General features: G+C 38.3%; 3 protein-coding genes across 4 annotated transcripts in view; 2 read left to right on the top strand and 1 right to left on the bottom strand.

The window, feature by feature from the left end:
- Positions 1-5,366, top strand: part of LOC107680737 (uncharacterized) — an 18,874-nt gene extending 13,508 nt beyond the window's left edge. Inside the window, exon 2 of the mRNA XM_016476787.1 lies at positions 4,880-5,366. Coding sequence (XP_016332273.1) covers positions 4,880-5,349 — 470 coding nt within the window. The 3' untranslated portion in view covers positions 5,350-5,366. The remainder of the gene's footprint in view (positions 1-4,879) is intronic.
- A 26-nt stretch (positions 5,367-5,392) lies between these two features.
- On the top strand, positions 5,393-17,429 carry LOC107680746 (protein RUFY3-like). Its single transcript, XM_016476795.1, has 18 exons — positions 5,393-5,588; positions 10,247-10,477; positions 10,528-10,597; positions 10,684-10,785; positions 10,886-11,009; positions 11,170-11,234; positions 11,319-11,384; positions 11,494-11,563; positions 12,187-12,279; positions 12,423-12,506; positions 12,660-12,827; positions 13,346-13,443; positions 15,142-15,261; positions 15,597-15,720; positions 15,809-15,885; positions 15,969-15,993; positions 16,084-16,161; positions 16,435-17,429. Exons 1-18 carry the CDS (start codon positions 5,411-5,413, stop codon positions 16,576-16,578), a joined length of 1,917 nt encoding a protein of 638 aa, XP_016332281.1. The 5' UTR covers positions 5,393-5,410; the 3' UTR covers positions 16,579-17,429.
- On the bottom strand, positions 12,076-21,076 carry LOC107680726 (heterogeneous nuclear ribonucleoprotein H-like). Of its 2 annotated transcripts, XM_016476765.1 has the most exons (9): positions 20,721-21,074; positions 20,468-20,606; positions 19,351-19,506; positions 19,140-19,274; positions 18,912-19,050; positions 18,266-18,384; positions 18,083-18,168; positions 17,784-17,919; positions 17,510-17,680 (listed from the first exon to the last, which is right to left on the bottom strand). In XM_016476765.1, the coding sequence occupies exons 1-9, from the start codon at positions 20,934-20,936 to the stop codon at positions 17,625-17,627; spliced, it is 1,182 nt and encodes a 393-aa protein (XP_016332251.1). In that variant the 5' UTR covers positions 20,937-21,074; the 3' UTR covers positions 17,510-17,624. The 2 variants fall into 2 exon arrangements, with proteins under 2 accessions (XP_016332260.1, XP_016332251.1); XM_016476774.1 differs by lacking the exons at positions 17,510-17,680; positions 17,784-17,919 and adding an exon at positions 12,076-12,087 and having other exon boundaries at positions 18,028-18,168; positions 20,721-21,076.
- Between the last annotated feature and the right edge of the window lie 1,250 nt (positions 21,077-22,326).

The following is a 22,326-nucleotide window of genomic DNA, read 5'->3' as shown; positions in this document are numbered from 1 at the left end:
AGTGGGGTGAATTTTTTCATCCGTTTAAATTATATTAAGCCTTAAAGTTCTGTATAATTAAGGGTGTGGCCACTTGAGTGACAGGTGGATTGCCGCGGCTGTCACCACCGTCGAGCTAGGTGGGCATGGTTTCAGCAACCAGCTCCCGCCTCTTTGCCCATTTTCGCTCTGCCAAGATGGCGACGGCCGGCTCCGCCCACTATGAGCTTCAAAACCGCTCTTCAGGAACCTACGGATGAAGTCACGGACACTACGTCCATGTTTTTATACAGTCTATGGTTGGAGTCAAATTTTCTGAAGACAGTCGGTTTCCTTCAGAAATACAGTGATATAAAAACACCCGCACAGGGTTTCAATTTTGAAACGTGCAGTGCTCATGTTTATCAGTGGCGGCTCGTCAGTGGAGGCACAGCTTCCCCCTTGATGGAGTCTCTGTCACTCAGTCTACAGTTGAAGACCTTCCCAAGGCTCTTCACCGGACTCTCAGTGACTGACGGGATCTGGTATTCTCCCAGCCTGAAGCGGAATCTGTCTGTAACCTTCCCCTTCTTTAGAACCAAGGACCTGGACTTTGCAGGTTTGAAGCTCATGCGTGCCCATGTCATGAGTCTCTCCAGCCCCTGAAGAATCCACCTGGCTCCTGGTACCGCCGTTGCTGACACTGTGAGGTCGTCCATGAAGGCTCTTATGGGCGGTTGTCTTACTCCGGACTTACTGAGGGGACCTCTGCATTCTGTTTCAGCTGCCTTGACCAGCATATTCATCGCCAGCGCAAATAGGGTCACTGAGATGGTGCAGCCAGTGATTATCCCCACCTCCAGCTGGTGCCAGTCAGATGTTAGCTGGCCAGTAGTAACTCTCAAGCTGAACTTGCTGTAATAGTCCAGGATGAGATCTTTCACCTTCTGCGGTACATGGTGTTTCTCCAGTGCGACCTTCACCAGCATGTGGGGTATTGAGCCATAGGCGTTGGTGAGGTCCAGCCACAGTACTGCCAGGTCCCCTCTACCTTCTCTTGCATCCCTAATGAGCTGGGTTACCACGAACGTGTGTTCCAGACAACCTGGAACTCCTGGTATACCTCCCTTTTGCACAGACGTGTTGATGTACTTATTGCTCAACAGGAAGTTGGAGAGCCTCTTAGCCACGATGCTAAATAAGATTTTGCTCTCCACACTGAGCAAGGAGATAACCCGAAACTGGTCGATATTCTCAGACTTCTCCTCTTTTGGTATACACACTCCCTCAGCATACCTCCATGGCTGGGAGATCTTCCCTCTCCTCCAGATCACCTTTAGGACCCTCCAAAGCCGATGTAGTAGCTTTGGGCAGTTCTTATACACCTTGTAGGGCACTCCACTTGGGCCTGGTGCTGAGCTCGGTCTTGCTCTCCTCACCACTTCCTCCACTTCCTTTAGGCGGGGCTCCTTCAGGTCGAAGTCTGATGAAGGCTCTGGTGGTGTTATCAGCGCATCACATGGACCCAGCGGTTGTTCTCTAATGGGGTCACTATAAGTGGCCTTGAGGTGGCCATTTATAGCATCCTTGGAGCAGGTGAGGCGGCCAGCCCTCTTTTGGCCAAGGAGCTGCTTGGTCAACTTGAATGGATTAGCCAAGAATGCTGCCCTCTTCCTGGCTCTCTCCTTCCGCCTCCTTCTGTGAAACTCTGCCCTCCGTAAGGTCAAGAGTTGTTTCCTTAGGATTGCTGTCAGGTCCGCTAGGCCGGGCTCCTCTTGCGTCTTACCAGAAGTCGCTTCTGTGCGTTGTGTCGTCGATTCCGCTGTCAAGCATCTTATTCTGCCTTGATGGATTTTTAAACCCCTTTCATTCTTGCAGGTCCTGTCGCAGATGCACTGTATTGTCGTTGTCATTATTCCTTTATCCTGTGTCATTGTCCTCGAGTCCGTCCTATTGGGGTGCTCATCCTCCCCCCCTCTCGGGCACCCCTGGGGGTATCTTTCTTTTGTGGGTTTTGTAGCTTGCTTTGGGTTCTTCCTTACGGAAAAAGTGGTTTGGGCTGCCAACCCTCTCCACCCCTGGGCTGCCGTCTCTCCGGCCGTCATCTGTCTCTCCAGATGTCACCACCCTCTTCGTGGTTGTCACCCAGTCTATTCCTGGTTGTCACTGGTGCTCCCAGAGTATTTCAGTTCACAGAAAACATCTTCTGATGCACGACCTTGGACACATCATCAGTGTTGTTTCCAGGAGTCACTGGGTGTTTCGGGTCTTACAACAGACACCCTCGTCCTGGCGACCCGACCGAGGCTGATCAGACCCCGGCCTGTGTCCAAGTGGCATTCTACTGCCCCCACTGCTCTCCCCTCTTCAACCAGAGCCATCTGGAAGCTTTTTCTGCTGCCTCCACGTTGTTACCTATGGCTCTTCTTCGGTTAACACCTGTTATGCCCAACGTACCATAGGCCTTACTCAGGGAGTGACTGGCAAACCCCCTGCTGCCCACCTCTACTGGCATACACCTGGTCCTCCATCCGTTCCTCCGACAATCCTCCACCAGTTATAATACCAGTATAAGTATCTTGGAGAAAAGCCCCGGAGAAACTAAGGCAGAACACAGTATCATCAGTTACCGCTCTTTGACTTTGTTTTAGATCGCTCAAATTAAGTTACGGTGCTCTGCATCTGTTTAGCCGTTCGTCAATATTACTGTGCCAGCCTGGAGTTATACGGTATTCTGCCTCTGTTTTTACTGTACATTAAAGTCTGCGCTTTTAAATTACGGTGTGACTTGTGTACTTTCATACATCTGTCGGCACTTCTTTAGAAAAGCAATTTAATTAGATCGCGATCTAACAAACTGCTCCATATAACAAAGCACTGTAAACAAGCAACGACTAGATAACTTTGCAACAATAATTAATCGTAAGTAATCTTTAAAGTTTTTTTTTCTTTTTATAATGCAGATGCCAGTGTGAGGAGACGAATGCTATAGTCTCTAGCGGTCAGTCGATGAATTGCAGTTTTAGTCACTTCCGTGTTGGCTTCAAGCGAGAGACCGGGAGGTTGCCACTTGGGGAGAACACGCCTAAGCTGGATACAGGCTAACGTTACAGACCAAAAAGCCATTTTAAAGTGGTAATAATAATAATAATAATAATCGGCAGGGATCCCCAGACCAATACAAATAGTGTGCCTCCTCTATTTTAAAACCCACGAGCCGCCACTGATGTTTATTCAATGAAGTCAAAGCCTTTTGGAAAATCTATTTGTGGCGGTCAGTTGTGATATTGTGGCGGCGCCACAAATAAATTAATGTATGGGAAACGCTTACATAGGCTACAGAAACTTAAAACTTCCTCATGACAACCCGTCAAAATATAAGTTCAGGTTAGCTTAAAGAAATTATAAGAAATATATTACTGTGGTGCAGTATGATATACATAATACTACTACAACAATTATTACAACTTTTGTTTAAAATAATAATCACACAATACGCTATTTCTTCCATGTTTTAATTTTTATGGTAAACCCTTTGTTTGCCAAAAAATAAAGAGTTTAACTCTCATTTGATTAAAATATAAATTAAATGTATTTATCCCTTCATTTGCACTGTACTGTAAATTAAAACTAACTGAAATGTCTATTGTCACATAGGCCAAGACATTTCAAAAGGCTATTGAACTAAGTGTGCCTGTAAAAGGCTATTAGTGTTATAGTTTCATGAAAATAGTTGCAGTCTTCTTAACAACTTCTACAATATAGCTATGAAGACAATTAAATTATTTACACTTATTATATACATTTTTTAAAAGCTAATCCATTGATGTGCATTAGATGATGAATTGAATAGTCACCTCTACTATTGTAGGTTATGTTTTAGCCATCAGAAAAGAATTAATGAGGAATTATGAGAGGTTATGCTATTACACATAAATTTCTAACATGTAAATTATTGAAGCCAAATACTTACATTTCCCCAAGCTGTTTAGCTGTAGTACAGTATTCGTAGTCTTAATCGTGAAGCATACAGTGGCCCCACTTTTAACTCTCTCTTTATATTACCCTTATTGTAGATGGATGCACAGAGGAAGACAAGAGTAAGAAGTGCAGTGTGGGAGTACTACACTCAACCAACACCAGTAAAGGCAGTTTTTGTCCTTGTGACAAAAGAGCCCTTGTTATTCTTAATTTTGACATTAATTTTCATTTTTACACCAGACATGTGTATCGGTTCAAAATATCGGTTATCGGTCTACTTGATCTGTAATAATCGGTATCGGCATCGGCCCTGAAAAACACATATCGGTCGACCCCTAATTTGATGCTCAAGAAACATTTCTTCTTATTATTAATTGTGAAAACATTGTGCTGCTTAATATTTTTGTGCATTTTTTCAGGATTATTTAAAGAAAAGAAGAACAGCATTTATTTGAAATATAATTCTTTTGTAACTTTACAAATACCACTTTCAATTCAATGTGTCCTTGCTTAATTATTTCTTAAATCATACTGACCCAAACATTTGTCCGTACCTAATGCTGTTTTAAAAAAATGTGTTATTAATTGATAGTTTTCATGCTTTTCTCTTATAATAAGAGAAAACAACAAGGTCCATTCCAATAAGATTGGAATATTAGATTACTGCTAATATTCAAACCCCGTTTTACATGACTTTGCATATGAGGTTCTTCTCTTTTCAAAGGAACTTTCAAAGGTTGAAATGTGAAAAAAAAAATTTAATCGTGTTTGTTTCATACACGGTTTAATATGAGTGGCCAGTTTGCTCCTCTTCAAGAAGTCTTTCAGTAAAAAGCAGCTTTATCAGCAATGTTCTGGTTCTCAATCAGTAGTACTTCTTCCATCCTTCTCTTGTGCGGCATGTGGATCTTTGACAACAGCTCCCCCCTGCATCTGACAGGCCTCTTGGGAGCTGTGCCCCTCTCCACCTTCTGCTCACATGATTCCCACAATCCTCCTCAGCATCACGGCAGCCATCTTGGCCAACACCCTCCCATTTGCAGTGCATGCAGCCAATCCGGTGAAAGCAAGCGTCTGTGCTGTGAGGGAGGGACTGAGAGAGAGAAAGAGACATCTCTGATTGTAGCTCCGCTGAGGCTCACACAGCATCTCAATCCCCTGGCTGTGCTGAGCCAGAGAGCACTGAAGCCTTTATTCACACGGAGGATTTTAGCTGTCGCTGCTCATTCACAAGGCGAGGCCATTGAGTCCCGGAAGAATAGCATCCTTTCGGCCGGGTTTGCCGTGGACTGCTTGTTTATTTTTTCCCTTCCTTCTTTCTTTGTTTTCCTTGACTGTTTTTTCTTTCTCCTTTGTGCTGGAGAAGACTCTTGCTTGGACTGGATCGTTATTCCTATTCCCTGCTCCTGACTCTTCACTGAGGGCCTTCATCGTAAGTGTTGTCGTCGCAGCAGCTATCAGCTGAGTCACCATGTCTGATCTGACTCCCCAGAGCGAAGCCCCCACCCCCACTACTGACAAGATCACACAGGCTGCCAGAGAGACCATCTACCTATGCAACTTCCGCGTGTCGGTGGATGGCGAATGGCTGTGCCTGCGCGAGCTCAACGACATCTCGCTAACGCCAGATCCCGAGCCGGCTCATGAAGGTAGGTGCACAGCATCACTAGGCCTCTGTGGCTCCTATCGTACTGGGCGGTGCTCGCCCAACCTTCCACCATCATGCTCTCAGCATTCCCGCAGGCCTGCTTGGAAATGTAGTTTTTATGGAGAACAAGTGTTTGTTTCTCACCGAGTGGTTTGAGACAAGCTATTCATATCCTGTTTTATTCTAATTAAATTATTGTCACATTGAACAAATTGAGTATGTGCACTGCACTGTTCGGAAAATCCCTCCAATAAACAAACAAAAAAAAGTTTTTGACAGACTGTTAGACTTGTAGTGTCATTGACTGTAAGACAATTTGGATTGTTGGTCATAATTTTTTAAACAACACTTAACACCAAAAAAGCTGACACTAAAAAGCAATGACTGTAAAGATAACTACATTAGCATACACACCAACAGAATATAATATTTGGTTCTTGTTATTAGTGCATGCTGCAGTTATGTTCGAGCTCTTAAAGCAGGATGAATTCTGATTGGCTGACAGTGTTTTTATTCTTCATCATCTGGAAAACAATCATTCTGAAAGTGATCCCAACGATATTGCTACTCTGTTTCATTATAGCTGTGGTGTGGACTTCCCTATTCTCATAACTAGAACGATTATTAAACCTTTATAGTTATCATGCTTGGTGTGAATGGACCTTTAACAAATGACTTAATATTGTTTGAAATGTTCTTTTTCTCTGTTGAGTTTAATAAAAATAAAAGTCATTTTGCAAATTTGCTTATCATTTGGTTTTCATTTAACTTTTCTGAAGAGAAAAATAAGGCAATAAATTGTTTTCTAGAATAGTGATGGTGTCAGACCTCACAATTGTTTTGCTAATCCAGTGCATTACTGGAGAGTCACGGCTTATCGTGCCAAAGGTTAAAAGGTTAACATCATATGGACACAGTACTGTTGCCCTGGAGACAGGCCTGGGATTCCCACTCAATCAAATGACTTGAAGGCATGTGATCAACTGGCAGTAGAGAAGATGCAACCAGGGCCACTAACAGCAACAGTTTAATCTAATGTATTTTATCTTCATTGGGCGAGCAGGAAACAGGCATGTAGAAAGACAAGGAATAGAAAACATTATCTGATAAGGTGTGTTTACAGAGTCATCCTCTGAGATGATTATATACTACAGAAGTAGTTGTTTGTTGGTCAAGCATTTTCACGAATTGCATCACCTTTGGACTGTGTGATAAACATCTGATATTTTTAGTGTCACATCGGCCCCCAGGGTTCAGAGCCAACAGAAGTTAAGACAGTACTATTTCCTCTCTGGTATTTTTTTCATAGATGTTTTACAACAAATATTCTCTTCAATTAAGCCACTGCATATCAATCAGTACTGGTTAGTTGACATTGTGCCCTTGATCTGTTTCACTGCATGCAGATGTTCTTTGTAGTGTTTGGTGTGCTCTGCCTCATTAAGTGTCACTTATGGTTTTATTTCATTTTTGTTTCTTCTTTTCCCTCTCAGCCAAACGACATAGAAACTCTGTGAATAAAAAAAAATCTAGCATGATTTACTCGCCCTCATGTCGTTTCAAACCTGTGTGACTTTCTTCTGTGGAATAGGGCTGTCAAAATGGCTGAAAAACTAAATTCGAATTTTGTACTGAAATATTATCAAAATTCTAATTATATTCTAATATAAAATACATAATTTCCGTTAGGGTGAAGAAAAGCTTTTGACTTCTCTCCTGAGGCCACAAGAGGGCGCATCGAGCAAAATATTACTAATGCACGTTTATTCAAAGCATAAGAAAACATGACTATCTGTGGAAAAAAAAGTGCATAATGTTTAAAATAATGTTTATAAACCAATTATTATTAATTAAGTTGCTTAAACAACTATAAACAAAACAGCATCATGTATGTATGCATAGTTTAGTACAAAGGGTGGAAAGCCAATCTCACAGAGTATATTTTTCATTTAAAAACATGAGATGCAGTGGGATGGGGAAACCCCCCCGCCATAAAGTCTCGATATATGTTTTTTTTTTTTTCAAAGTTAAACTTGCATTAATTTTACATGGCTTTCTAAACATGCAGCTATTTTGTGCGAGATGCGAGTGCAATGGTGATAGATGTCCCTCTAGAAAAAATGCGCGAAATATGCGTTCTGTGTGAACGGCTTGGTTTCAGTTTTGTTGTAAACAAGATCTTCTCCGCATTAATGTTCTCTTTTTCTGCAATATTTTTAATGAGCAACGCAGCAGCGCCGCATCTAGTGGCCTCAACTGGATAGGCTAACAAAAACATTATAATGCAACACTTACATCGTCATCAGCCACTGATAAGACTGCCTCCTTAATGCACACCTAAAATTCGAATGCAGCGTTTTTGAAATGAATATTCGAAATTCGAATTTTTTTTGACAGCCCTGTGGAACATAAAAAATATATGTTTTGGACGAAAAACTTTCTTTCATGTTTTACAGAAGAGAGAAAGTCATACATGGAAGTTTGGAACTACGTGTGGTAAAAGATAATTTTTTGTTTGTTGCTGTCGTGGAATTAATCTAACAAAAAAAGATTATTCCAGTGCTGTGGATAAAAAGGAAATATTACATTCTTTCCTGAGGCCTTCTGTCAAACAAATCGGTTTAGATAAGTTGCCACTAGAGTCTTGCAGGACAAGTAGAGCATTGTTTGAGCTCCTTCTAGTGTAGTCAAATTACTTCATGGTTAGTAACTGTCTTCTGATCCAGATTTGCTGACATGTTATAATAGTGGCTCTTAATGACCATCAGCACTCAGTTTGCTATTAATAGTCTCTGTTGTAGTGCTTCTAAAGTCATCCACTAGAGTAAGATTTGCGCAAATGTATGACAGTGAGAGCGAGTGAGCTTTGCTCTGTAGATAAAAGTCTACACGCTCAAATTTCCTACAACATAATGTGTATTCCCTCTTGTTGTTGCTTTGGTTTACTCCCATGATGTGCATGACCCAATCCTTTTCTGCTTTTTTTCTGTTTTCCATTGCCTTTTGCAAAGACTCATGGGAGGATTTCACAGATTTGGTGGAGCAAATGCAAATGCTTGATGAGTTTAAAGGTGCGTATGGTGGCATCACTCCCCCCAGTCCCACCTCATCCCTGCCTCGGGCACCATCCTAAAACCACAGCTGCATGGCCGTGCAGCCCTGTCTTTACCAAACCAGCCTCCCTGAACGACACATTCGCACCACAGCTTCTAAAGCTCTACCTCTTGTGCTCATGTTCTTTTGTTCTCTTTATTTGTCTCTTTTTCATTGTCTATTATCTCCCTTCCTATTGATTTGATGTTTCTATCAATAGCTTTGTCTCTGTTACTTTTTTCGCTAGCTCTCTTTGTAGCTAGCTAAATATTTGGCTACCCATTTGGCTGGATTGCTCTTGTCTGGCCTGTTTTTTTTGGCTGTTTCCCTGCCCCACCCCATTCTCTGGCTGATTTGGCATGTTGATCGCATGGTTTTACTTGCATTTCATACTATCATTGATCAATTTCTGGTTCTTCAGATTTATTCCCTGTAGAGACATTAAACATTAATGATTCAGAGACTTCTTATGCACTAAAAAACACACTAAAATAATCTGTCCTTACAGTGAAATAGTTTTGTTTCTGTAATTTGTATAACCTTTGCATAGACATGAAGCTATAGCTTGTCTCATTCTTTGATGTGTGACTCTGCAAAGCTACAAGGTCTTTAATACCTGGTGAAAACGGATTTTTAACAGTAAAATCTGTTGGTTTTACAATTCATTTCAAGGTCTTTGAACAACTTCATTCTTGTTGTTGCATTAACAATTCAATATTATTTTATAAGTAATGACCATTTAAAATAAACTTGGGCTGAAATGACTAGACTTGAACTGAAAGTATCTTCCATGCCATCATTTTTCATTTTAAAAGCCAGTGTACTGTGGAAAAATGACCCACTGCCTCCTGGATCATTTCTCCTGTCTCAACACCTGAAAAGTAATGAGATTTTGGTGCAATGTAAGTGCAATGAGATGGGAAGTTTGACTAAATGCTAAATTAGTCCATCATGGCCCATTTGTAAAATCAACCCAATTGATTTTAAAGGGAAAAAAACCTATACCAGCCTTTCTATTGCCCAGCACTGTCCTCATGAAAAAGGTCACTGCTATTCGTGAACAGACATGGATTGAGAGTCTTAATGATGAAATGATTGCATTACTGTGGGTGTGTTTTGGTTTAGACAGGGTGAGGCTTGAGAACTCAAACTAGAAATTCAGTTCAGTAAAAACAGATTTACTGTAGTGATCGATTTACTCTTGTGATTCATTATAAGGTTGAATTGAGATTATCCTGAAAACAACAGCTTTCAAAACAATCATCTGTTAATTTTTATCTGAAAATTTCTCCTGAGGAGCATGATTGAGGTGGGATGAAATCTGTGTGCATTTGATGCATTTCACATTGCATCAACTACAATTTCATAAGTCTTAGCCAGACATAGATGTAACCACGTAGCCACAGTCAATGGGAAGTCCTCATGAAGTCTTTCTCTGAGAAAATCTCTGAGAAAACCCTCATATATTGCTTATATCTCATGCTCAAACCTGTTAAATACTGTGTAGAAAAATTCAGAGTTAGAGAATGATGTTTTAATTCATGCTTGATTTTTTTTGATTTCCAGATCCCAAGGATCCCATTGCCATCGAGAGGCTTAACCTGATGAACATGGCCAAGCTGAGCATCAAGGGCTTGATTGAGTCTGCACTGAACCTGGGTCGCACACTGGACTCAGACTATGCCCCGCTGCAGCAGTTTTTTGTCGTCATGGAGCACTGTCTGAAACACGGACTTAAAAGTAAGCGCAACAAATCCAACCCAAATTCTGCTGTCCTTAGAGTATTCGCTGGTCCTCATTTGTATCCTTTACGCAAAAATCATCTGCTCATTAATTTTGATAATTACTGATTGTGGAAAAGTTGACTCCAGAAGCTGGTGAGATCACAGCCAGCGTCAAAGACCTTCCTGGGCTCAAGTAAGACGATGTTTTCAAATTGTACATGTTGTTGTTGTTTTTTTTTAATGCATGTTTCTGATTCTAAAGTTGTTCTTTTATCCCAGAACCCCATTAGGAAGAGGCAGAGCATGGCTTCGTCTGGCCTTAATGCAAAAGAAGCTCTCAGACTACATGAAGACCATCATCAACCGAAAAGACCTACTAAGGTACAATTACAGCTTTTGGTCTCTAGTATAAAAGCCGTAATTGTGATTTTGCAACCCAGTTTTGTAAATGTCTTATATTTGATGTTGTTGTGTTCCTCAGTGAATTCTATGAGCCCAATGCTCTTATGATGGAGGAGGAAGGAGCTGTGATCGCTGGGCTGTTGGTGGGCCTGAATGTCATTGATGCTAACTTGTGTATGAAAGGGGAAGATTTAGACTCACAGGTATCTGTTAGTTACTGTACATGAGTAATGAAGGGACAGCAAATGATGGAACAAAGTGTTATCTTTGTTACATTTTCTTTGTCCTTTCAAAGTTTTTCTCCAAAGTGTGCTGGCCAAAAGGCGATACAGGGTAATAAGATCTCCTCTACTCTCTTAATAGGTTGGAGTCATAGATTTTTCCATGTATCTGAAAGATGGCGCGCACAGCAGCAAAAGCACAGAAGGGTGAGTCCATATTCAACTCCCTCAATGGAAGCTAATTGTTGTAGTCTGACAGTTATTGGACTCAAAGCTGCTCTTTGCTTGCAGTGATGGACAGATTACAGCTATTCTTGACCAGAAGAATTACGTTGAGGAACTGAACAGACATTTAAGGTGCAGTCCCTTTACCCAACATCAAACTTGTGGGGTGTGTTTGTGACTAGCTGCTCATTTGGAAAGCATGAGCAATCTCTCAATGTCACTCTAAATTCCCCTTTCCCAGTGCGTCAGTGAATAACTTGCAAGCCAAAGTGGATGCACTGGAAAAATCCAACACAAAACTTACAGAGGAGGTGGGTAGTAATTATAATTTAATGGATTACTGAAGATGTGGTAAATACAAGAGCGTAATAAACAAGAGACAAATGATTTACATAACTGATAGATAATTTACATGTTAGCAGAATTGAATTCACATGATATATTTATGCACACAGCTGTGTATACACTACTGTTCAGAAGTTTTAGGTCAGTGAGATTTTTTAAATGTTTTTCAAAGAATTCTCTTATGCTCACCAAGGCTGCATTTATTAGATCGAAAATATAATACCATGAAATATTATTACAATTGAATATAGCTATTTTATATTTTAATATATTTTAAAATGTTATTTATTCCTGTGATGGCAAAGCTGAATTTTCAGCAGCAAATAAAATCCTTTTGTAACACTTCTTGTTTGTAACATTTTTGTAACTTTACTGTCTGTCTTTACTCTTACAGTTTAATGCATCTTTGTGATTAAATGTTTTTTTTCCCCCAAAAAAATAAGTAAAAAAGTGCTGACCCCAGAATTTTTTATGTGGTTTATTGACACAGCTTGAAGAACTTAGTAAAGTAATGAGATAACTAGTTGTGAATAGATGGTAGTAATAATTTCTTGTTCCAACTGCTTGTGCATGTGTTCTTGATATTTAGCTTGCTGTGGCAAACAACAGGATCATCACTCTGCAGGAGGAGCTGGAAAGGGTGAAGGAGGAAAGCTCTTACGTAGTGGAGTCTAGTCACAAGGTGAAGAACATTTTTGATGCCACAGTGCTGATTGTTAACAATCATTCAATAGAACAACATTGATTGTTGCTCATTATTCAAAAGTAAGCCTCAAGCTCATAGTAGTTCTTTGCTCTCATATTTGACCTGTATTTCTCTTGAAGGCATCAAGGGCAGATGGTACCGCAAACGGTCAAGTGCTTGGAGAAACTCGCAAACAGCTCAAAGAGGAAACTCAGCTCAGACTGGCGAGTATACCATTAATGTGTATATCGTTCTCTTTATCTTCAAATTCATCTCTGATATGGGGTCTTCAAAGAATCGAGTCAGTGTTCTTTTGATTAGAAGTCTGAAAAACCTGAATCCTTGAGAAACAGTGTATTATTTGTGTGTTTGTGTAGGATGTGGAGAAGGAGTTGGAGGTGCAGATAGGGATGAAGCAAGAGATGGAGCTGTCCATGAAGATGCTAGAGAAGGACATCTGTGAAAAACATGATGCTTTGGTGGAGCTCAGACAGCAGTTAGATGAAATGCGTACACTCAACCATGAGCTCTCCATTAAGTCACATGTAAGCTTATGCAACTTATTCAGTTATATTTTTGAATAACTAAACCTGGCTCTCGCCATAAACATAGCCACAGAGGCTGACATGGCGTTAAAAAAGGAAGAAAACAGTCACAGGTATGAAAGAGAGAGACACATTTCCATTAAAAAAACATGCTTCTCACAATTCACAGATTTCACACACGGAAGCTGCTTGTAAGCAGCATATATTTATTTTCCCTCCCCATTTTAAAAGGTTACTCTATGGTGGAGTGACAACGAAGTGATCTGATTTGACAGTGCCAAAATAAAGAAGCAAGTAGAGTAGACTTGTGGTGCCGAGTCACCATAGCATGTTTAAATTTCAGGAATTTCTATTCATCTGTCTGAATCCTGCTGTTGCTTCACTGGGCTTGTATGTGTAGAATTGTTGATAAGATTAAGAACATTACAACTACAGTAGTACCACTTATCTAATGTAGCAATTTATTTTTGATGCTGTGTGTTTGTGTTTGTGATTGTCTGTGTTTGTCTGGCTTGTAGAGCTCAGAGGCCGGTGCAAAACAGAAAAGTGACATCATCAGCCGCTTGGAGGAGAAAACAAACCAGATGGGGAGCATTATTAAACAGCTGGAGAGCAGGTAAAGGAGTCTAACTACATAAACACAGCATTTACACATGACATGTACACTGCAAAACAAAGAATGGGGTTCAAAAGTCTGAGAGCACAAGTGAAAATGCCTCTTCTAATTTCAATAAACAATATATAACATAGGAGCATATATACTGTATGTACACAATATTATCAATTAATATTGACCTATACTAATAAATGCTTTAAAAGTTAGTTAAATTTTTTTATAGTTTAAATAATTTTTAAAGTTAACAAATTGAACCTTAAAGCGTTATACAACTAAATTTTTATACACTTTTGATTGCAAATGAAAAATTCTATTTTGAATCATAGATTTTATCTGTGAACTTTTGAATCGCACCGTATATAACACATTTTCCAAAGGAGGTTATTGTTCAGGATGGGTAGATTTCCTTAATCGGTGAATGATCATAAATACAGAGTGCAGATCACATATATAGAGCACAAATAAGACAAGTCCACTCTTTCCTGTTTCAGTTCTGTTGCCAACCTGTTGGAGGCAGCAACGTTTGTGTTTCTACAATAACTTCTGCTCTCTGTCTCTGTCTTCTCTCAAACACTTCTTTGCTTTTGCCTGTTCATTTGACATTTTTCACATGCTCATTCTCTTGTGTTTCTACACCTTTTTCCTGAACAGTGAGAAAGACATGGCTAAACAGGCACGAAATTTGAACACGGCTGCAGGAAAACTCCTTTTTTGCATAACATAGATGACTAGGGTGTTTATTTTATTACTGAGTTTCAGATCCATTGCCGTTATTCTGTCTTTAAACCGGACTGAAAACTACAGATCTTGCTTCTGTGTCGCCCCCCAGCCTCATCTTTCAATATTGTACACCTGATCCAGTGCTCCTGTCTCTAGTCTTCTTCTGTATGTTTTAGCCAAAGTAAAAATGCAGCTGTTTTGGCATCTTAGAACAAAGATGGCAGACATGTACATTTTAAGTAATGGAAATGCATCTCTCTTATATCTTTACTTCTCAATACTGAAAAAATACTTCTCAAACCATAACCCAGTTCGGTACAGCACGGGGAAACATTCCTAACAAAATTGTACAATCGTTTTATACTCTATAAAAGTATGCAACACCATATTATTCAGTTAATTTTGGTTAAAAGTCTTTGACCTGAATATTAGACCAACCTGCTTAAGTTTCATGATGTTGAGTGCTTTGATGGATGCCCAAGCTGACAAACAGAGTGTTTATTTCAGGCTTATTCAGGAGGTTATGTTAGCTTTTTTTGGAAGAAATGCTGTTGAGTGCTAGATGGTGTGCCTCGATTATTTTACAGCTTATTGTAAAATTAATTGAAATCTGAATTTGATGCAGTGGTAGTTGATGCCAAATGTCAAAGTTTTGGAAAGATATTTGTGACGCCAAGCTTTACGGATTCTGCAAAAAGTCTGGATGATAAAATCCTCTAAATTGTGAACGGACTGAAGTGTATGTAGACATAATTTAGATGTGAAATGTAGTACAAACATAGCTTAATAAAAAACAAATCAGACACTTGTCAGACTTCTTTGCCTTCTTGAGCTTTTACAGTTTCTGCTCTAGCCACATGCTTCGTCCTACGTTCCTCCCTTAGTTCTTCTTTATGCTTTTATTATTCAGTTCATCTTCATTTCCCATGGCTTTTAGTTTTCATTTCACCACATTAAGTTAATGTGGCCCAACTTCAGATGTAAGAAGGCGGAACGAGAGCGGGACCTGGCTGACGAGGCCAATCGACTCTTCAAGCAGGAGTTTGGAGACAAGATTGAGAGTCTGCAGGAAGAGGTGGAGCAGTTACGGAGACAGAGGTCCTGAGATTTACTTATTGTTGTGATGTTACATATACTGGTCAACCAATATATTTTGTTTCATAGCTAGTAAGCAGATGTTAGATAATAATAAGAAATGGCACTTAAGCACCAAATCAGCATAGTAGAATGATTTCTGAAGGATCATGGGACACTGAAGACTTTAAGATGTTTGTCACTGATCTCATCACTTATTTAGCAGTGCTTTTTGAACCCTGGCTGAAGCACAAAAGTTAGTTTTCATTGTGACTTAACCAGATGATTGCACAGCCACTGCTAATGTTGTGAAAATTACAAACACGTTAAGAAAGACCTTGTCTTTCTTGATATGATAGATGGCTTTTGGAACAAGAGCTCAGGAAATGGCGAGAGAATCCTGGAGGCCACATACCTGAAGCTCTGTTAGGAAAAACCCCACCTCAGAGAGACATGAGACAGCATGTGGAGGACATCAGAAGGGTGAGACCTGCTTTCCACTTTAGTGCCATTCAGTTGCTTTTTCTGAGTGTGCTGTTCCCTGAAATTCAGGCTTTTTGTTTTTATACAGGAGTTAGAGTCTGTTAAAAAAGAAAATGATACATTGCGTACTACGCTTGAGGAAAAGTCAAGTCCGAGTTCCAGTTTGTAAGTCTTAAATGCTGGATCAGTTGCATACAACTCGATTTATCTACTGCAATGTTATTAAAATTAAACCGTCTTTTTCTCAGGACGCTGTCACATGAAGATGAACAGGTACTCTACATTTAATCAGTAATTCTTTTTTTTTTTTTTATCAGAGAGGTTCCCTGCAATAATTTCTTATTTTTATATCTTACTTGATAGGACCAGTCTCTTTGTAAAGACACTGACCCTACCATCTGCCCAATGTGTGAAAACCAAGACTCTCTGACTACACCCAAGGTACCCCAAGCAAGGAAATTTTAACATTTAAGCAACAGTACAACAAAATCCTCAGCAAACCCTAAATGCTTTTTAATAACATGTTATAAAACTACACTACTGTTCAAAATTTTGGGTCAGTAACACGTGTTACAAACGATTTCTATTTGAAATAAATGCTGTTCTTTTGAACTTTAACAATAACAGAATACAAGCGCAACTGTTTTCAACACTGATAATAGTAAGGAACTGTTTCTTGAGCACCAAATCAACATGTCTTTTTAAACATTTCAGAGGCAGTGTAAGAGCTGCAGTGGTGTGTTCTGTGAGAACTGCATGGCCAATGAACTTCCTCTGCCCTCCTCCATCAACCCTGAACACGTGTGTGATGTTTGCTACTCACAGTTACTGCAGCAGTACGCGTCCTCCCCTTCCTGAGGGGGCGCTCATTTCTGAGAACAGATTATTCTGGCAGTAGTTGAATGGGTAATCCATGACAAATGACACCTCACATTCTAAATCATCAGTCAGTACCAGGTATCTCAGTTAAGCAACATATCAGTTATTTTGTTTGCATACAACATTTGCCAAAATGGGATTATTTTTTACAAGCTCTTGTGGGAAATGCTTTAAAGATTTTCATGATTTCATATAATTCTTGAGGATGAGTGAAGCTGTCCACCAAGTGGATTTATGTGGTTCTAGTACTTGAATTGTCTCCATGTCATTCATGATTGCAAGCAGGATATACAATAACAAAATAGTGACGTATTAATATATATATATATATATATAAAATGAATTAGGAGATGATGGATTGTAGACAGGAGAGTGTCAGCTTTTTGAAAACTATGGCACTAAACAATGCACATGAACTGACATTTTAAACATGAGTCCAAAACTCATCAGTTGTCTACGATACAATTCAAACAAAACAGCATATTATGGAGCTCGTCACAGAGAAGACCATAATTGAAACTGAAATAAAATGTAATTATGTAGCGATAAAAAGGTAGTTTTATGCCTGTGTAAGAATGCATTTTATACTGAATAGCTGAACAATAAAATGTTATTATAATTTGGATTTCTCAGGCTAAATCATTTTATACATACATGCAATATTTTTGGCAGAATTAAAGCTTTGGTGAAAGACGGGAATGGCTTGGCGTGTTTGGGTGCTACAATGATAAACAGCACTTACTTACATTTGCATCTCATGTGTTTGAAGGGTTTCATAAAGTTACAAGTACAACAATGGAACGGTTATGGTTTTAAAAACTTCGGACACTTCCTCTACATTGACTGTTTTGTTAACATTGCGTCGATCTGAAATCAGAACTAAATATCCAAAAAGAAACACAACAGGCAATAATTGTAAAGTTCTCTTTTAATGTTGGTTATATGTATTCTTGTAATATACATTGAATCACTTTCATTAAATGGGCTGGGATGCATTAAGACAGTTTGAATAGTTTACTTTCATCCTATTGTTCCTCCCTTGATGCTGATGAATTCAGGAACAGCTCAACATATCTCTTCACTGAACGGCAGGGGAAAAAACAAAGCCAGGTTAGTCATCATGTTTGTATTTAACATTTTGGACCACATTTGGGTTATTTCAGATGAACACACATATTGCTTACTTATATACTCTCGGTCTTTGGACATGGCTAAAACGGCATCTTGATGTGTTCTGAAGTAGGCATCTGCCTCACCGGTGGGTCGTCCATCAGGGCCGTACTCTACAAGAACCTTCACCAGTCTGATAGGAATGAAAAACTAGAACAGAAATGACACCTCAGTCATTTGGTGTAGATTATACACTGGGCAAGATCAATTGAGGTCTTATTAAGGAGTTACTCCACTCCTCTTGACCACCTCATTGACACAATCAAAAATAATGCTGTATATTAAATAGAATAAATGTAATATAAAACTTTACCTTGACAATGTCTTCTCCTGTGGCATCATATGGCAGACCTCTCATGTGAATGAAGTTGTGTGTTGTTGATACAGAGCTACTGTTTGCTGTCCACAAAAATACAGATGTTTAGGACTGCACACAGTATACAACATTTGTATTAATATTTAAAGCCTGGTTGTAAAGGGACACTGTAATAAACACCTGCTTTCATTGTGCGTGGCGTGTCCTCAGCTCCTGGTGTGAAAGATGACGTCTCATTTCGCTGCCTTCCATACTGGATTTGGATCTCACTTTTCCTGCTGGGGAAAATCTCAATATACCTGCATATGAGGACAAAACAGCCCTTTGTGAACACAGATCTGAAATGTTAAAGTACATCTTTGATTTTAAATCTTTTGGTATTGAACAGAGGCAAGGCACCCCAGGTGATGTAACTAAAATATAACTAATAGATACCACCATACTTCCCTAGTTGATTGACTTACATTAAAAATTGCAAACACGTTTTGTATTATAGGTTTCTGAAATGGTATGTTTAAATATGGAAATGATCCATTATCTAATTATTTATACAATGTTGAATGTATAAAATCAGGCAAATGATATATGAACAAACGCCTCAGTAAAAAGCTTCAGAATATAATGTAATATAAATGCTTTAAAGATATGTAACGTAATTGAAATATATATATATACGCAAATAGATGAACTGCAATAAAATGAGCACTAAATATTTTGTCTGAAAACTCAAAATCTCAAAGAAGTGCATGAAAAAAAAACTAAAAACACATTTATGTTCCTGAAAAACATTTATTTTGTGTCAAGTATTACTTGATGAAATACCAACCTGTTTCCCATGACTTCTCTGTCTTTCTTTAGGGCCTCTTCAGCCACTTCCTTAGTGGCGAACTGCACGAAGGCATCGCCTGAGTTTCTTCCTCTCCTGTCCAGGACTATTGCAACTCCATCTTCCACAATCTCCAACTCTGTTTTGAGAATATTAAAGCACTCAAATGAAGCATATGGCTTTTATCAGTGCAATGACATTCAAATGTCACATTTTTAAGGATCTCACCAGAGAAAAACTGAACGATGTCTTTCTCTGAGCAGCTGAAGGGAAGCCCTCTGAGTCGCACCACTCCATCTGTCTCTGTAAACTGCTGTGTAGCCTTTAATACGGCTTCAGCATCTTTGTTTGTCACCTCATACACTGAAACACATAACATCACTAAATATGAGCACTGTGAACAATCTGGCATGTGATGAACACAAATAATACTGCTTACCTTCAACAAAGCGTTGTCCCAGGTAATGTTTGTGCAGATCCAATGCTTTACAAACATCCTCCTCGTGCTCCAGCTCAATAAACGCCTGTCCCATTGATTTGCCGTTCCTGTTCTGAATTATATGGATTCCCTCAACTCCACCTCGGATCCTACAATCTACAAAAATCAAATATATAAATAAAATGAAATGTGCACTTCACATCATGAGTAGGTCATATCTAAACATCTTCAAGAGCTGGAAATCCAAATATATTGACGCAACCCTATAAAGCCTACTGTATCGTATTTGATGCATTCATTTCTATTATCGACATTATCAAAATTTTGCAGAAAAACCTGCTACATGCTTTCTGCCACCGATTAAAAGTTCTTACTTTTTAATCAAATAAAAGGCCTTTTAGTATAATTCTAAAAACACCCACCTTTAGTTTGTGGTACATGTTTTTCTGCTAAAATCTTTAATGATTTTTATGAAGTATATATAAAAATAACTTTTATAATGTTATAAATATTTCAAGATTAACATTTTCTTAGCTTAATTGACTTTGATTATTCATACATACATTATTATTTTGAAAAATCATATTCAAATGTGACTATCAACTATGAAACATGAGGCTTTTGAACATTTTGCATTGCATTATATGTTTTGCTATGGAGCTCTGATCGTAAAACTAAGTGTTTACATGCATCTTACTTCGACATATTCAGTGATACAGAGTGACAACTGATATTACATGCATTTTATCTAATAATCCACTAAAGTGTACCATTATAATATTTTTTATACATATTTTTGCTCAATTTGGAAATCTAAATAAAACAGCTGTTTTTTCCCCTCCTTGAGTGTAAGCTTAATATCCTACTATATCATGGGCCATACAAGTATGGTGTATCAAATATGATACAAAAAAACATTAAGTATATATGCAAAAACATTTTAAAGATATTCTTTCATATTTTATCTAAAGGTTCAATAAATGTTCATTTCAAAAAGTTAGGTTTTTCTGATTATTATTTCATGTTTTACATTTTAATATATCTTGAACTGACTTGACCAAGTAGGTGAAGCATGTCTGCAAAGACTTAAGAGACTGTGAAACATCAAAACAAGTACCAGAAAAGAAGTTCATTAAGTCCTCTGCAGTACATGACCAAGGAAAACCCTTGGCCTGGATGATGAACACTTCCTTTGCTTGGGGCTCCTCATGAGGGGTGTATTCTGGTAGTGGGTACTCATCTTCCTTAGACGGTGCCTAAAACATTAAAAGAATAGTGTCAGGAGAAAACAATTAAGTTAAACGTTATGTGTCTGAACAGTTTTTTTCTGGAAATGCACTTAACTGTCTGTACATAAATGCATCAGGTACCTCAGTAAATAGTCTTCGCTGATATAATGTCCATGGATGCTTGACTTCATGATCTGCAAAATATCTCGCTGACCACGAATGAACATCTCGACCTCGTGCTACTGTAAACTGCGCAGTTTTAATATGATTCAGAGCATCCACGCATGGAAACTGCTGCTGTCTCCTGATACAGCGAACAAGAGACAACAAGAGCGCGCTCCTACTGAATGCAGACATCTTGTACTGTACACAACTTCGCCTTAAAATTTAGCTTAAACCCTAAAGTAAACAGACAGTTTTAACACGGCATGTTTCAGCTCAATTGCCCCAAAAATCACGTTGACCTGCGGCATCAGAGGACAACATGACGTCAACAACACGCGCCCTTGGCCTTGACAGTCCTTTCAAAATAGTAGTTATTTTTTAGTTGTAGTTTTTTTATAACTACAGAGTTTTTTTTAATTGCAGTTATAACAAAAAAGATTACAGTACGTACAAAATAAATATAAAATACAGTAAGTACAAAACATACAAAAAACGTTCAATAATAAACGAATTATGGTTTAACTGGTTAAGAGAATAAGTAATGTAATATAACGATTCTTAAGAAATAGACAGAAAGGAGTAAAAAAAGAGAGAGGGAGAGTGCACACAAATAAAGATACAAGTATATTAAGGAAGAATATTAAACATGGCACAAGTTCTAGATGTTTTATAGCTTTCTTGTTAACAGATGGTGAAATTTCAGTTCAGTTCTTGTTTGAAGATGTTAAAATGGGGTTTACTATATTTACATTTATGGACATAAAACTTTCCAATAAATAAAAGGAGGTTTACACAAAAACTTGCATTAAATAAATACTTATCTTTAGCATAAACCCCAAAAAGAATGTGTCTATAACATAAAGAGAAATCATAAAAAACATTTTGGACAATCAAAGCATTAACATGAACAAAAGGACACTCCAAAAACAAATGAGCTACAGTTTCAAAAGAAATTTCACAGAAAGAACAAAATGTATCAAAGTCACTTTTACATTTCTGCAAAAACTGCGTGACAGGATAAAATCTGTGAATTATTTTATAAAATATTTCTTTAACTTTTTATTTGTAGTTGTAGTTCAAAACTGCAAAATACGGTGCTTGATTTGGATTTAGATATTTTGTATTCTTGTAATAAAGCAAATTATTACACCATTTTCTGAAAATTATTTACTTTTTATTAGGATAAAGAATATTTTTGTCAACACACTATTAAGGTAGTATTAGATATTATAAAGACATGTACTGTTGTTAGTAAAATTACATTTTTGCTTTTCATTGTCATTATAATAAATGTAAAACAAATGATCAGAATATTATCTGGCGAACATTAACTTCATAATTAGTTAACAGCTATAAGTTATTGTCTTTTACCGATTATTAGATACTGATAAACCTAAAGATAAGCATTTTAATTTAAAATTATTTATATAGCCATTTTTACAATCAATCAACAACAACAACAACAAATAATAATAATAATAATGAACAAATATAATTTTTAGAGAGAGAGAGAGAGAGAGAGAGAGAGAGAGAGAGAGAGAGAGAGAGATTGTTAAGAACATAATTATCCGTTGAATTCCCT

This window comes from Sinocyclocheilus anshuiensis, unplaced genomic scaffold (genome assembly GCF_001515605.1).
Source record: "Sinocyclocheilus anshuiensis isolate Anshui unplaced genomic scaffold, SAMN03320099.WGS_v1.1 scaffold697, whole genome shotgun sequence".
Classification (NCBI taxonomy): Eukaryota; Metazoa; Chordata; class Actinopteri; order Cypriniformes; family Cyprinidae; genus Sinocyclocheilus; species Sinocyclocheilus anshuiensis.
Note: the sequence above shows the minus strand (reverse complement) of the source record. Positions and strands in the feature narration are given on the sequence as shown.